The following is a 15,362-nucleotide window of genomic DNA, read 5'->3' as shown; positions in this document are numbered from 1 at the left end:
GAGAGAAATGTGACTGTTTGGTTTATGATGCCAGGGCTATGGCTAGGGTTTTAAATAGTTGCAGATGGAAGCAGATTAGAGTTGAAACCGGGTATTAGATATAGGCCACAGGAAGGGCCTTGTTTATTCAGTAGAAGGGGTTCTACTGAATCAACTAAAAAGCCATTTATTTCATAGAGATGTAACAATTTGGGCTGTTTTCCTACAATGGCCATCTCCCCTTACCCAATCATATGAGTTGCGTTGTTAGTTTCCCCCTTTTCTGCATCTGGGTTTCTGGGTTCTTGAAGAAGGGGGGGGGGGGGGGCTGTGGGGGAGGGGCCTAGATTTTAGAGGCTGATGTCATCACTGAGCATGCTCCCTCTTGCAGCTGTGACATCACCGCAGCGCAGCATTCCATTCTTCAGACACTGGAACAACACAGACCCCCTGACCCAGCTCCCCCTCTAGCAGCTCCCCTTCTCTCTCAAGCCACTTCTCTCAGTTTAACCTCTCATTTCTCTCTCACATCATCTCTTACACAGTTCTGCACTGGGCCTGTGCCTTTCTCCTTTTCACCCTTCCATTATCAAGCCCCCTATCTTTTCTGAATCTTTCAACGTTCAGCCTCCCCCTTCTCTTGCACAAGCTTCTCTCTGGCTGGAATGAGGGTGCAGGCTCCACAAGGTTACGCTCCACTCAACGGCAAAACATTTGCTGATAGAGCTGATAAAGTCCGACTCAGGAGAGGAGAGCTCATACCATAACAGAGCTGATTTCTAACTCTCAGACATCCTGCAATCTCTCTCTTTCTCTCCGTCTGTACAGTTTCATTTTTGCGATGATTCGTTGCACTGTAATGTGTTTGTTCATTTACTGCTGCTATTAGTCCAGACACTGATTGAGGAAGGGGTTTGAATCGAACTTTAGTGAGAAGTAGACTTGTACTTTCTTTAGCCCTCAGCATTCAGTATTGGGGAAGATAGTCATGCGTTTTTGTTGATTTACAGCACTGCATTTGAGGCCAATAGTTAGTCGAGGCTAAACGAGAGAGCGTGATAGAACTGAGCGGGGGATGGGCAGACTCAATGAGGGAGGTAGGGGATATAAAACTGACAGGACAATGAGGGAAAGCGAAGAAGGAGAGAGTGGGCAGAGGAGAGCTACAGAAAGAGGGCAGCTGGAAAAGGCAGGTACAGTCACATCCTGTTGGATTTCAAAAGATAAAGAGGGAGGAAAAAAGTGGGAGGCCAGCATGTACTCTGTGATGCTGTACGTGCTGTGCGCATTACCAACGTGTGTGAGTGTGCCTGTGCGCCAGACTGCTTGTCTGAATGTGTCATGCTTTTTACTGCACTTTGTTGGTGATTAACTGTTCACCTTTTACGGTTGGGAAAGTGTTGTTGTCATTCAGCGGGAAAGGAAGGAGGAGGGGAGAGAGAGGGAGGGAGGTGCAGGAGGAAAAGGAGTGGCTTTCTGTAGATAGCTGTCCTTTCTGCCAGAGCTCGCCCTCTCAGTGGCGGTTTAGGAGTAACAATAGAGGAGCAGACCGGGAGTGCCGAGACAGAGAGGGAAAGACAGAATACAGAGCTGACGCCCACATTTTTCACTCAGGTACGTAACGGCACAGTAGAAGATCGGATTTGATACGGAAAGGAATGAGGTTTTAGTTTTTCACTGTTACACTTAGGCCATTATTAGGAGTCTCATTTCTAAGTAGTTAGGCCGCAGAGAGGATGTGAGGCTTTGTGCTAGTGTGTGTGTGTGTGTATGTATGTGTGTGTGTGTGTGTGTGTAGTCATGTGAGCGTGTATTTTTGACTGTTCAGGTAGGTTTTTCATGCATGAGTTCAGCACACTGTATGTATTAATATTTTAGAAATGTTTGTGTACATGTACTATACTGCGTGAGGGAGTGAAGCAGGTATGTGGTGTTTAAATGTTACAGGTTATGTCAGCTGGTGTAAAAAGTTATTTTGGCACAGTTGACAGAGCGTGTACACCGCCACACCTTGATGAAACGGAAGTTCAAGAGGTGACAATGCGAAGTTCTTTCTTTCTGGTGGGTTAAACATTCTGTGCCCTGACACAGATCAGCCATACGTTCTGTACGTTCATGTATGGATGAGTGTTGAAACGGCAGAGATGATTAGGCATTCAAAAGACACCTCCCACCGGAATTTAGCACCATCGGGCCTCAGTGTGTTCAATAGTCTCGACGGTATGCCTATCTTGTCCCTCACACCTGCTAGTTACGGTGGGACGTTATGTTGTGCGTTGCATTCTGTGTTTCAGCATCATGGCGTCGGCTGCTCCGCAGAAGAGGATGGTTTCCTCGGTCTTCATCACGCTGACGTCCCCTTACAGAGCCACCGTCACTCAGCACCAACACACGCGCACACACAGTGCCACCGCCAATGACATGCCACATGCAGCCATGCGGGTTAGCCCAGAGGACAGCAGCACCCGTAAGCCCAGTGTCAGTGACACGCAGCATGGTTCCATACATAGGCAAGAGAGGACTCCATCTGAGTCCCAGGGCAGTGCACAGAATGGGGACCAGAGCTCCACACCTTCCCTGGCCAGACCCTCAAGACCCAGACCTCCACCCAGCCCAGTGACCCCTAACCTCACCCTGGGTCCGGAAGACACGCAGCAGACAGATACCGCAGCATACAAGGGTCCTGAGGGTAATGAGGAGCAGCCAATACATTCATTACAAAAGCTGTAATTTTGTTGTGAAGAAATCTAGATATTACAATTTACACGTGACAGGATTGTTATGAATGATAACAAAGTACATTTTGAAATAGCACGTTGACCGGCAGGGTTGTGATGCTGAATGCAGTGTTATTATTGCTACACTGGAACCTCTTTTCCTCACAGAGCTCCCTCCTCCACCTCCCCTTCCTCCTGTGTCTGTGGATGCTGAACTGACGGAGGATCTTGCACCTCTCCTGCCTCCTCCACCCGTACAGGAGACGCCAACTGCTCCCATCCTCCGACCTGTGTATCCAGACAGACCAACAGTGTCTGAACAACCGGTAAGATTGACCCTAGTATTCTACATCCCATGCCATGTTATTGCTAGCCCTGGCACGATGACCGTAGAAGTTGTTAAGGCTGTACAAACCTATGCGGAGCCAGGCTATATTATTGCCGTTCAACGCCCTCCATGTTTAGATTTCTTCTGACAATACTATATAACAGTTCCCCATATATTTCTCACGAGACCTCATCTCTTGACCATTCTGTTGAAATGTTCAATAATGTCTTAGCAGGCCATGATACTGAGAGGTGCCATTCGCTGTGTGCAGAGACTCTAACGTGTATATGACATCCGTTGAGGAGACAACAAGGATGCATCTGTAGTACAGATTAGTGGGGGGGAAACACAGCTGTCTTTTGGATACAGTGGATGACACAGCACAAAAACACATTAGCACCCGCTTCTAAAGTACTTATACATTTTCTTTCGCAAATTTTTTTAAATTCAGAAACCGGACTGTTGATCACTCTCAGGGAAACTTTACCCTCCCTGTCACCCCATTATTCTTTTCTCCAACTCTCAGTCGAAACAATAACAGCACAAACCAATAAAGATGCCTGAATGGAGAGAGCAGAACTATTGGGTACATGGAGTGTTGTTCCCCTTTCTCTGTGGCACTGGGGAGTTTATGTATTTTTTGCTAAGAACAGTGTGTGTGTGTGTGTGTGTGTGTGTGTGTGTGTGTGTGTGTGTGTGTGTGTGTGTGTGAGACCTTTCTCTGTAACCATGAACTGAATCCCTCTCGATCCGGAAAGTTTGGACAAAAAAAACCTACAAAATGCTCAAATTTTGAGACTGAGAAAACAGAGAGAAAATAGTGTATTGACTTTACTTTAAAATGGCACTGTTGAGGAAGGCTGAAGAATAGCGTGTCTGTGTGCCAAACATAATGATTAGTCACGCAAGTGAAGAATCTTTGACTTAATCCCCCTTTTTTTTACCCACAGAACTTTGCAGTGAATAGACCGCCAGAGCAAAGAACACCATCTAGTGGGGGGGAACAGAAGGAACCGTCCCAGGAGCAGCTACAGATGGTGGAGAGCAAGGGTAAGGTGAAACTGTGTCTGCGACCTTATAGAAATGTCACCCGGGTATGTAACTTTTTACAATTCACCGTTAAGATATCAGGGCTCGAATTAACCCCATAACAAATCAAGGACACCACATAACAATTGAAATATCAAATAATCCTCCACACACACACAATTGTAAGCGATTTCAACATTACGCACCCTCAAGACTCAATGTGTAATTTTACCCTGCTTGATATGTGAATGTGTGCTTCGTAGAGGTGTGTGGCTTCTGCCGTAAGCCTGTGGCTCTGAGTGAAACTGCCATAGAGGCTCTGAACAGGACATACCACGCCAGTTGCTTCCAGTGCAGACAGTGCCATATCCCTCTGGCTGGTAAACTGTACTACAATAAGGCAGGAATACCACTCTGTGAGGACTGTTACCAGGTATAAACAACCTCCTGGGGAGGAACAGTACATGTTGTAGAGATTGACTTAAGATGAAGATGATGATGATGATAAACTACTCTCTTTCCTGCAGGCCAGTTTGGAACTTTGCTGGGCATGTGGGGAAGTTATCAAAGACCATGTTATCCGTGCACTGGAAAGAGCTTACCACCCACCTTGCTTTATCTGTGCGACGTGCAGCCAACCAATTGGAGAGCAGAGATTCGCTCAGGGAGAGGTTGGGGAAGTGTATTGCCTCCAGGATTACTACAGGTAAACAAACGCATTACGACACAAATCTCCGTCTTCTGTTCCCGACACACTCGTGTATCCTGATTACCTGAGGATGAGAGCTACTAAATGGGCTTGATGTTGTAATTGAAAATAATGAATCATGAATACATAATAATGAAATGAGGTCCTCTTGTCTGATTTGTTTGTTGAAGGAAATACGCTCCCCAGTGTAGTGCCTGCCAGCAGCTGATCATTCCAAGAGAGGATGGCACGGACAGCTTCACCGTGGAGTGCCTGGGACGCTCCTTCCACGAGGACTGCTATCGCTGTGAGGTACAGGACACGATCAAGAGAAAGGCTCTTTATATGTTAGTGTGATATGTGTTCGCTATATTTGCATGCCGATCTCAATCAGCTGAATAATTACTGGGGATTGGTTTCTTCACAATCAGTTCAGTACAGCAAGAATAGAATAACGTTAGAATAGAATAATTTAATTTTTCCCAGAGGAAACTTTGTCTGTGGCATCTGAATCTCACAACCTTTTCCCTTTTATACACCCTGTGTTCAGGTCTGCAGTACCCAGCTCTCCCCAGAGCCAAACGACCATGGCTGCCATCCACTGGATGAGAGGGTGCTGTGTAAGTCTTGTCACCTGACCATGGTTCAGTCTGCCCAGCTCTAATACTGAACTCAGAACCAGGGCCCATATTCAGGGTTTGGGAGTAACTGATTACATGTATCTGATTACAAAAAAAACTTTACCTTTAACCAGGTACGTTACCAGCAATGTAATCCCATTACATGTAATGTAATCCTATTACAGATACATTTGAAAATGTACCCTCTTGGATTAATTTTAAATTTAGGAAGAATGTTTGCGAAGTGATGACACCTTTTTGTTTTCTCAATGACATTTAATTCAGCGTTGGAAAAATGTGTTCGTTTAAGTGTGCTCCACCTGAGCGGGTCTGAACACAAGTCCGAGACCACTATGATGACACATCAAATGTTTGATGGATCCTTTTTGTCTTCTTTAATGCCTCGTAGGGGGAAAGTAATCAAAAAGTAATATGATTACATTACTGAGTTTGGGTAATCCAAAAGTTATGTTACTGATTGCAATTTTGGACAGGTAACTAACTAGTTACTGTAACCAAACTAATTACATTTAGAAATTACCAAACTCTGCCCGTATTCATAAAGCGTCTCAGAAAAGCAGCCACGGTCTAGAATCAGTTTTGCCTTTTAGATCGTAATGAATAAGATTGAATGGAAAGGGCAGACCTGATCCTAGATCAGCATTCCTACTCTGAGATCCTTTATGAATACGGGCACAGGAACCAGGGTGGGACGCTCCAACTGTGCAATGTGGCATATGGAGAGACAGGCTGAAAGTCAACGGAGTAGGTCCTGATTGGATTGTAAAGGAGAAATATCGATGAAACTGGGAAAGAAGACGAGCCTTCCTAGTTCTGCATCATGGGAATAAGTCGTTGGACTTCGAATGTAACAAACTTTCTTCATCACACAGCATTTAGAAATGATTTGCAATTATTGTTTACGTAGCAAGACATGTTTATCAATTGCCTCCTATACTTCTTTCATAATTGATACTTTTGCACTCTTTTTTTTTTTTTTTACCCACACTAGTAAATGCACCAAAGATATTTATTCAACATACATTTTCAAGTATTTTGTCGTATGCATTCTTTGAATATTATGTAGTGCTCAGTGCTGTATGTTCATTCTCAATATATCCTTTCATATGAGAAAATAAACTAATATATTATATAGTATTGTGCTTCATTTTTTTGTTGTTGTTGCTTCCCTTGCTCTCTCCACGTTGTCAATCTTTTTTTGAGACAGGCATGTTCTATGTATGGCTTGCATGCATAATTTACTCAAGGAACACAGTGAACATTAACTAAGTAAAGAAACATATTAGTTATAGGATATATACAAGGAAAATTACATATGCAAGAGGAATTAAACCAGAGGCTGTACAGTTCTAATAAATCATGATGGGGTTGGACATGGTGTTATGCAATTTCAGAGCACAGTCGACGTGCCATTAAAACCTTCACAAATGAGTTTGGCCTACCAAGATTCTGTGGTCAACAACTTGCGTAATCGACACCCTTTAGAACAGAACACTCAACAAAGCCATAATACAAATAGGCTCTTTGATTTAGGAAGAATTATGTGTGTCCTGTCAATGCACGTACATAATACATGCAGGCAAAGTGTGCCATCATCATTTGCCTTCACAGCACAGGGTTGCCTTGGAATAAGCCATTTTGGGAGAATCACGGATCACCTCAGGCAACATACTAACCGAATGGCTTCTCAATTCATTAAAACCTCAGAGGCTGCATAGATGTGTTTGATAATACGAAGTGTATAAGAGGTCATACAATAAGTTTTGTAGTGATTCCTATGTTGATGGTGTAAATAATATTTGTTTGTCTGTGGTGTGTAATGAGGAACAACCAGACTGCAATTGACACATTTATGAAATTGCTTATTCCAGTTACTAATAAGCATGCACCCGTTAAAAAAATAACTACAAATTGTTAAATCACTGTGGATTGACGAGGCATTGAAAAATGTTATGGTTTAGAGGGATGAGGCAAAAGGAATGGCAAATAAGTCTGGCTGCACAACCAATTGGCAAACACACTGCAAATTGAGAAATCATGTAACTAAACTGAATAAAAAGAAGAAGAAATTATACTATGAAACAAAGAAATTATATAAACAATGATAACAAGCTTTGCAAACAGCAAACAGCTCCATCATTTATTGAATCAGATGGCTCATTCATCACAAAACCCACTGACATTCCCAATTACTTTAATTATGTTTTCATTGGCAAGATTAACAAATTTAGGCATGACATGCCAGCAACGAACTCTGACACAACACATCCAAATAAAACTGATAAAATGATACAAGACAAGCCTTTTCATTTTGAATTCTGTAAAGTGAGTGTGGAAGAGGTGAAAAAAGGATTGTCTATCAACAATAACAAGCCACCGGGGTCTGACAACTTGGATGTAAAATTACTGATAATAATAGCGGACAATATTGCCACTCCTATTTGCCATATATTCAATCTAAGCCTACTAGAAAGTTTGTTAGAAAGCAAAAGTCATTCCGTTACCCAAGTATAGTAAAGCCCCCTTCACTGTCTCAAATAGCTGACCAATTAGCCTGTTACCAACCCTTACCAAACTTTTGGAAACAATTGTGTTCAACCAGTTACAATGCTATTTTACTGTAAACAAATTGACAACAGACTTTCAGCACGCCTATAGGGAACGACATTCAACAAGCACGGCACTTACACAAATGACTGATAATTGGCTGAAAAATATTCTGGGTGCTGTTTTGTTAGAATTCAGTGTGGCTTTTAACATTATCGTCATAATTTGCTGCTGGAAAAATGTGTGTTCCACTGGCTAAAGCCAGTGTGTCTATGAATGCGCATGACTCAATACTACACGTCAGCTACCACAGCGAGTGAAATCACCAAAACACTTAACAAAGAGCTGCAGTTAGTTTCAGAAAGGGTGGCAAAGAATATGTTAGTCCTAAATATTTCAGAAACTAAAAGCATTGTATTTGGGACAAATCATTCACTAAACCCTAAACCTCAACTAAACCTTGTAATTAATCATGTGGAAATTGAGCAAGATGATGCGACTAAACTGCTCGGAGTAACCCTGGGTTGTAAAACCGTCATGGTCAAAACATATTGATACAACAGCAGCTAACTCTGTCCAAAATAAAGCACTGCTTTGCCTTCTTAACAACACTATCAACAAGGCAGGTCCTACAGGTCCTAGTTTTGTCATACCTGGACTACTGTTCAGTCGTGTGGTCAGGTGCTTCCAGACAAACTAAACACCTTCTTTGCCCGCTTTGAGGAAAATACAGTGCCACCGTTGCAGCCCACTGACAAGGGCTGTGCAATTGGGTCCTGTACATTCTGACGGGCCACCCCTGGTGGTGAAGGTAGGAAACAACATCTCCACTTCACTGACCCTCAACACTGGGGCCCCACACGAGTGCATGCTCAGCTTCCTCCTGTACTCCCTGTTCACCCATGACTTCGTGGCCATGCACGCCTCCAACTCAATCATCAAGTTTGCAGACGACACAACAGGAAGCTGAAGAAATTTGGTATGTCACCTAAAACTTTGACAAACTTTTACAGATGCACAATCGAGAGCATCCTGTCGGGCTGTACCACCGCCTGGTACGGGAACTGCACAGCTTTCAACTGCAAGGCTCTCCAGAGGGTGGTGCGGTCTGCACAACGCATCACCGGGGGCAAACTACCTGCCCTCCAAGACACCTACAGCACCGATGTCACAGGAAGGCCAAAAAGATCATCAAGGACATCAACCACCCGAGCCACTGCCTGTTCACCCCCACTACCATCCAGAAGGCGAGGTCAGTACAGGTGCATCAAAGCTGGGACCGAGAGACTGAATAACAGCTTCTATCTCAAGGCCATCAGACTGCTAAACAGCAATCACTAACTCAGAGAGGCTGCTGCCTACATAGAGACTCATATCACTGACCACTATAATAAATGGATCACTAGTCACTTTAAACAATGCCACTTTAATATTTTCCCAGATATGTTAGCATATCTTACTTTACTCATCTCATTACCATCTATTGCATCTTGCCTATGCCGCTCGGCCATCGCTCATCCATATATTTATATGTACATATTCTTTTCCATCCCTTGAGATTTGTGTGTATTAAGTAGTTGTTGGGGAATTATTAGTTTACTTGTTAGATATTACTGCACTGTCGGAACTAGAAGCACAAGCATTTCGCTTGCTCGCATTAACATCTGCTAACCATGTGTATGTGGCCAATAAAATTTGATTTGATTTGAGGGACCTCGGAAAATTACAATTGGCTCAGAACAGGGCAGCATGGCTGGCCCTTAAATGTACAAGGAGAACTAACATTAATAATATGCATGTAAATCTCTCATGGCTCAAGGTGGAGGAGAGATTGACTTCATCACTCCTTGTTTTTGTAAGAAGTGTTGACATGCTGAATGCACAGAGGTGTCTGTTTAAACTACTCGCACACAGCTCGGACACCCATGCATACCCCACAAAACATGCCACCAGAGGTTTCTTCACAGTCCCCAAGTCAAGAACAGAATCTGGGCGGTGCACAGTACTATATCGAACAGACACACACCCTACATTGTAAAATTGTTGTATGGTGGTTTTATACATTTTGTATTGTAAATATGTAATGGTGTAATAATGTTACACGAAGTACTGTTTTATAGTTTGTTTTATGCGTGATGTAAGTTCATTAATGTGTTTGGACCCCAGGTACCCTACATTGTAAAATTGTTGTATGGTGGTTTTATACATTTTGTATTGTAAATATGTAATGGTGTAATAATGTTACACGAAGTACTGTTTTATAGTTTGTTTTATGCGTGATGTAAGTTCATTAATGTGTTTGGACCCCAGGAAGAGCTGCTGCTGCCTTTTAAGGACCCCTAAAAAATACAAAATAGGACTGCTTCGACTTTTGTCTAGACGGTATACAGTTTATGTCAAAATTGACCAGAATGTACTTTTCATGGGAGGTTAGGATAATTTACGCAGCAGATTAGGAGAATAAAAGTACCAGGTTATGATAATTAGGTTAAGGTTAGGAAACGGGTTAGGGTTATCTTAAATGCAACAACATAAAACAAGTTAAGAAATCAAGTTGACATAAACCGTATACCCTCTAGCCTTGAGTAGCTGTCGCATGATCTCGGGAGCGCGCAAGTCATGAGAAACGAAGCCGTCGTCACAGGGAAGCGCGCAGCTCGCACCCTATCTCTGGAGAATACACACACATTCGGATGGATTGGGACAGAGCTAGGCCAAGATCATTTTTACACGGACTCACTCGTCGTTCATTTTGTAAGGCGGATTTCCCGACCAGCGGGGATTAAAACGTGCTAGAGCATATGTATGAAGGGGGAAAGTAACGTACAGTATGGTTCGGGAAACCAGACACCTTTGGGTGGGAAATTTACCCGAACATGTTCGAGAGGAGAAAATTGTCGAACATTTTAAACGGTAAGTTAATGTTACGCAAGAGGGTTATGGAGAGGTAGCGCGCGTTATGTCCAATAGCTAGCCAGCTGAGCTAGCTAACGTTAGCCATCATCTACATTCAACACCAAACGGCCTCTGTTGTTTGGAAGATTTTGCTTTGCCCTTGATATTTTTAACCAACACACAACAGCGTGCCACTTGCATAAAAAAGTCACAATTTGATGGATTCCAGCAAACTGAAATGCCACTGAACGCTCGTTAGCTACCATTTTGTCGTCGCTCACTTGATGGGTAACTACAGTCTACATCATGCCTGACTAGTTAAGCATGAAAGATAGCTAACATGCTAGCTAGGTATTTAGCTAGCTAATGTTATTATTAAAATGTGTTAAGACACTTCGTCTACTAGTTATGCATTTACAACGGTAGTTGGATTACTTAATAATGAATAGGTTATCAAACTGTTGCGTTAAATGCATCATTTCTCCACGTTCTTCTGAAGCTAGCTTCGTTTAAGATAGCTAGCATAATTCGCTAGCGGAATATGTGGTGTTTGATTGCCTGGCGGCGAGTTGATCAACTTGCCAGTAAGGTGAAATATGAAAGCCCTCGCTTAACATATGGACTTAATGTTTCTATTGCTCGTTTAATGCATAATTCAACACGTATTCCCTGCAATTTTCCGCTGTTCATATCGTCCGAAAATCGGCTAACATCAATCGCACTTGATCCTCCATCGTCCGAAAACTAAAAGTTGCAGGGAGATTGCGATTATGATCAAGGTAATTTCCAAATTATACATCGTGATCCGCGACTTTCAGCCTAGGTTCTGGGAACTAGCTTTCAGTATGTGCTTGATTTGGGATTAAATAAGTGCGGGGGCTGTCTTTCTCCAAATTGGTCCGTTCGACCTTTCAACGATATTCACAAATTACAATATGCTATAGAGTCCTCTGATTATTAATTGAAGTGTTTATACACATTTCCCATGACGTTTAACATGTTCATGACTGTTATTGTAGCCCACATGAAAAAGTAGGCGTTATTGACACTGGAATGCTGCTATGTCTGAACCCATGTAGGCCAACTATCTCCTGCCGTTGTGCCCTTGATCAAGGCACTTAGCCACCCACCACCACACACAGTAGAACTGCACTGTTAGTCACAGTCACATGCTATCGAAATGTGGTCAACCCTCCATCTGGAGAACTACTGGTTGTGCAGGCTTGGCTTTTGATCCAGCACAGAAACACACAAGTCTCTTTCATCACGGTCCTGTTGAGCAGCCACTGTTTAGGCAACAATGTGGTTAGATCAGGGCATGAACAAAAGCCTGGACACCTAGTTGCCACCCAAAATTACAGGCAAATACTTTTGTCTTTATAAAATGGAATTGTGCATTAAATGAATCAGGGATCACATTTTTTATTTTACCATAACAAAGCAAGTCAGTTGAGAATAAATTCTTATTTTCAATGATGGCCTAGGAACAGTGGGTAAACTGCCTTGTTCAGGGGCAGAACCACATTTTTACCTTGCCAGCTCGGGGATTCAATCTTGCAACCTTTCCGTTACAAGTCCAATTCTCTAACCACTAGGCTACTTGCCGCCTCAAATGGCTACTTCAAAGCAAGGTATCTAACTGGGCATGTTTATATATACAACTCAAATATTACTGTTTCAGGTGAGATCTATGCACAGCAAGATTTGTCTGGCTTTTTTTCTTTTTAATATATTTTTTACTTTGTCCAATTACATGGCTACTGTTTAATAGAGGGGGAATCCCAGCTTTCCAACAGTGCATATTTATTTAGGCTATCTACAGTGCAGGTGGAAAGGTGACTAGGACCATAATGTTTAGTTAGCTATAGTTAACTAGCCAGATAATTCAAAACAGAATTTGTAACAGTTGACTACCCAGTTAGTTGGTTTATTTTATACCTGCTGCTGAAATGTCGTGCTCGCACTGGTACACACAGACATGCGCTGAAGGGTTATTAAGATCATGGCTGACATGTAGATTTTTAAAATTATTGATAATATTTAAGTATGCTTTCATTAATTACATTAACAAAGGTTATTAAACAAATTTCGACAACCTTTCAAACCCTCATTTTTCAACTTGGAACAGCGCTTTCAGGCTGGTGTATTTTCAGTCTGCGCAATCTCAAGCAGCCTACTGTCACACACAGATTCACAGACCAGTGGCAAATAAACTGAATCAGGAAATGAATGCCCACTGCATTGCTATTCAGTGCATATTCTGCTTTGATCAAGCATTTTTGTCTCTGTTAATCTGGGCCGGCGATAAGCTACTTTTATAGAAGAGCCAGTACGCAATTCCCTAGACATTTGAAGTGCCGGTATGTTGCTCTGGCCCAAGTCAAGCACTGCTTTCAGCTAAGCGCCAGATTCAGTGAACATGAGCACTGTGTGCACCTGCACAAGGATCTAGTGTTTCAGTGTACAACTACTGAAGAGCACCTTCTTTTAGACATGCTCACTAATGTATTCATATTAAAGAAAGCCTGTAGTGTAGCTCTCAAACCCTTTTCCGTACCTAGGGTTTTCATGGCTGGCTCCATGTAAACTACAATTCTGACTGTGTTTTAGCATTTAGAAATGTTATTAATCGTTTTCCAAACATATGCTGATATGCTCCTTTCACATCAGCAAGAAATAATCTTTAAAATAAAAAAGATACACCGACTGTAGCAGTTTTGCAAAGATCCACAAGCTGTGTGTCTCAGTTGACGGACTACACTTCCTACCCAGCTACGGTATTCGGAGCATGCTAGATGGATAATTGGCACAGGTGGCTGCCTATGTCTTCAGTCTGTCTTTCGTTAACAAGCAGTGTAACTTAAGATAAGACTATGTGGGAACCCTTAACCCTATAAATTAAAACAAACTATAAAAGTCTAAGCCGTAATATATATTTATGAGATAATTATTTGATAAAATATTGAATTTGGACTTTACTACTAAACTCAGTATAATGAAACGTTCTCTCACTGTCAACTGTTTATTTTCAGCAAACTTAACGTGTAAATATTTGTATGAACATAAGATTCAACAACTAAGACTTAAACTGAACAAGTTCCACAGACATGTGACTAACATACATGGAATAATGTGTCCCTGAACAAAGGGGAGGTCAAAATCAAAAGTAACAGTCAGTATCTGTTGTGGCCACCAGCTGCATTAAGTGCTGTAGTGCATCTCCTCCTCATGGACTCCACCAGGTTTTCCAGTTCTTGCTGTGAGATGTTACCCCACTCTTCCACCAAGGCACCTGCCAGTTGCCGCACATTTCTGGGGGGGGTGGCCCTAGTCCTCGTCCTCACCCTCCGCTCCAACATGTCCCAGGCGTACTCAATGGGATTGAGATCTGGGCTCTTCGCTGGCCATGGCAGAACACTGACATTCCTGTCTTGCAGGAAATCACACACAGAACGAGCAGTATGGCTGGTGGCATTGTCATGCTGGAGGGTCATGTCAGGATGAGCCTGGATGGTCATGTCAGGATGAGCCCGCAGGAAGGGTAACACGTGAGAGAGGAGGTTGTCTTCCCTGTAATGTACAGCGTTGAGATTGCCTGCAATGACAACAAGCTCAGTCCGATGATGCTGTGACACACCGCCCCAGACCATGATGGACCCTCCACCTCCAAATCGATCCCGCTCCAGAGTACAGGCCTCGGTGTAACGCTCATTCCTTCGACGATAAACGCAAATCCGACCATCACCCCTGGTAAGACGAAACCACGACTCGAAGAGCACTTTTTGTATGTCCTGTCTGGTCCAGCGACAGTGGGTTTGTGCCCATACAAGCCCTCAGTCCAGCCTATTTCGGACAGTCTGAGTACTGATGGAGGGTTTGTGCGTTCCTGTTGTAACCCTGGCAGTTGTTGTTGCCATCCTGTACCTGTCCCGGAAGTGTGATGTTTGGATGTACCGATCCTGTGCAGGTGTTACACGTGGTCTGCCACTGTGAGGACGATCAGCTGTCCGTCCTGTCTCCCTGAAGCGCTGTCTTAGGCGTCTCAGAGTACAAACACTGCAATTTATTGCCCTGGCCACATCTGCAGTCCTCATGCCTCCTTGCAGCATGCCTAAGGCACATTCATGCAGATGAACAGGGACCCTGGGCATGTTTCTTTTGGTGTTTTTCAGCGTCAGTTAGTGTCCTAAGTTTTCATAACTGTGACCTTAATTGCTGTTAGTGTCTTAACGACCGTTCCACAGGTGCATGTTCATTAATTGTTTATGGTTCATTGAACAAGCATGGGAAACAGTGTTTAAACCCTTTACAATGAAGATCTGCAAGTTATTTGGATTTTTACGAATTCTCTTTGAAAGACAGGGTCCTGATAAGGGGACGTTTCTTTTTTTGCTGAGTTTATAACCCATAGAAACGCATTGAATAACACAGAAAGTCAAAAAATCATAGGGAGTAAGGTTTTGAATTGTCTGTCCTATATCTAGGAAATATTAGAAAGCTCAGGATTTAACCCGTTTTTGTTGGCATAAGACTACCTC

The 15,362-nt window shown here is 42.9% G+C and overlaps 2 protein-coding genes across 9 annotated transcripts in view; both read left to right on the top strand.

Annotated features, from left to right (window-relative positions):
* The first annotated feature begins 1,119 nt into the window (after positions 1 to 1,119).
* Positions 1,120 to 6,514, top strand: fblim1 (filamin binding LIM protein 1). 4 transcript variants are annotated; one of them, XM_064965744.1, is made up of 8 exons: positions 1,120 to 1,168; positions 2,274 to 2,668; positions 2,865 to 3,022; positions 3,975 to 4,074; positions 4,317 to 4,486; positions 4,581 to 4,759; positions 4,933 to 5,053; positions 5,292 to 6,514. In XM_064965744.1, the coding sequence occupies exons 2-8, from the start codon at positions 2,278 to 2,280 to the stop codon at positions 5,403 to 5,405; spliced, it is 1,233 nt and encodes a 410-aa protein (XP_064821816.1). In that variant the 5' UTR covers positions 1,120 to 1,168; positions 2,274 to 2,277; the 3' UTR covers positions 5,406 to 6,514. The 4 variants fall into 4 exon arrangements, with proteins under 4 accessions (XP_064821816.1, XP_064821815.1, XP_064821813.1 ...); XM_064965743.1 differs by having other exon boundaries at positions 1,148 to 1,172; XM_064965741.1 differs by lacking the exon at positions 1,120 to 1,168 and adding an exon at positions 1,259 to 1,593.
* Positions 6,515 to 10,583: 4,069 nt separating this feature from the next.
* LOC135539693 (msx2-interacting protein-like) overlaps positions 10,584 to 15,362 on the top strand; it is a 29,761-nt gene continuing 24,982 nt past the window's right edge. For all 5 annotated transcript variants that reach the window (XM_064965738.1, XM_064965735.1, XM_064965736.1 and 2 more), the window contains exon 1: positions 10,584 to 10,842. In XM_064965738.1, coding sequence (XP_064821810.1) covers positions 10,760 to 10,842 — 83 coding nt within the window. In that variant the 5' untranslated portion in view covers positions 10,584 to 10,759. The remainder of the gene's footprint in view (positions 10,843 to 15,362) is intronic.

The sequence above is a fragment of the Oncorhynchus masou genome, chromosome 5 (genome assembly GCF_036934945.1).
Source record: "Oncorhynchus masou masou isolate Uvic2021 chromosome 5, UVic_Omas_1.1, whole genome shotgun sequence".
Classification (NCBI taxonomy): domain Eukaryota; kingdom Metazoa; phylum Chordata; class Actinopteri; order Salmoniformes; family Salmonidae; genus Oncorhynchus; species Oncorhynchus masou.
The sequence above is the reverse complement of the archived record's forward strand: the minus strand, read 5'-3'. Positions and strand labels throughout refer to the sequence as shown.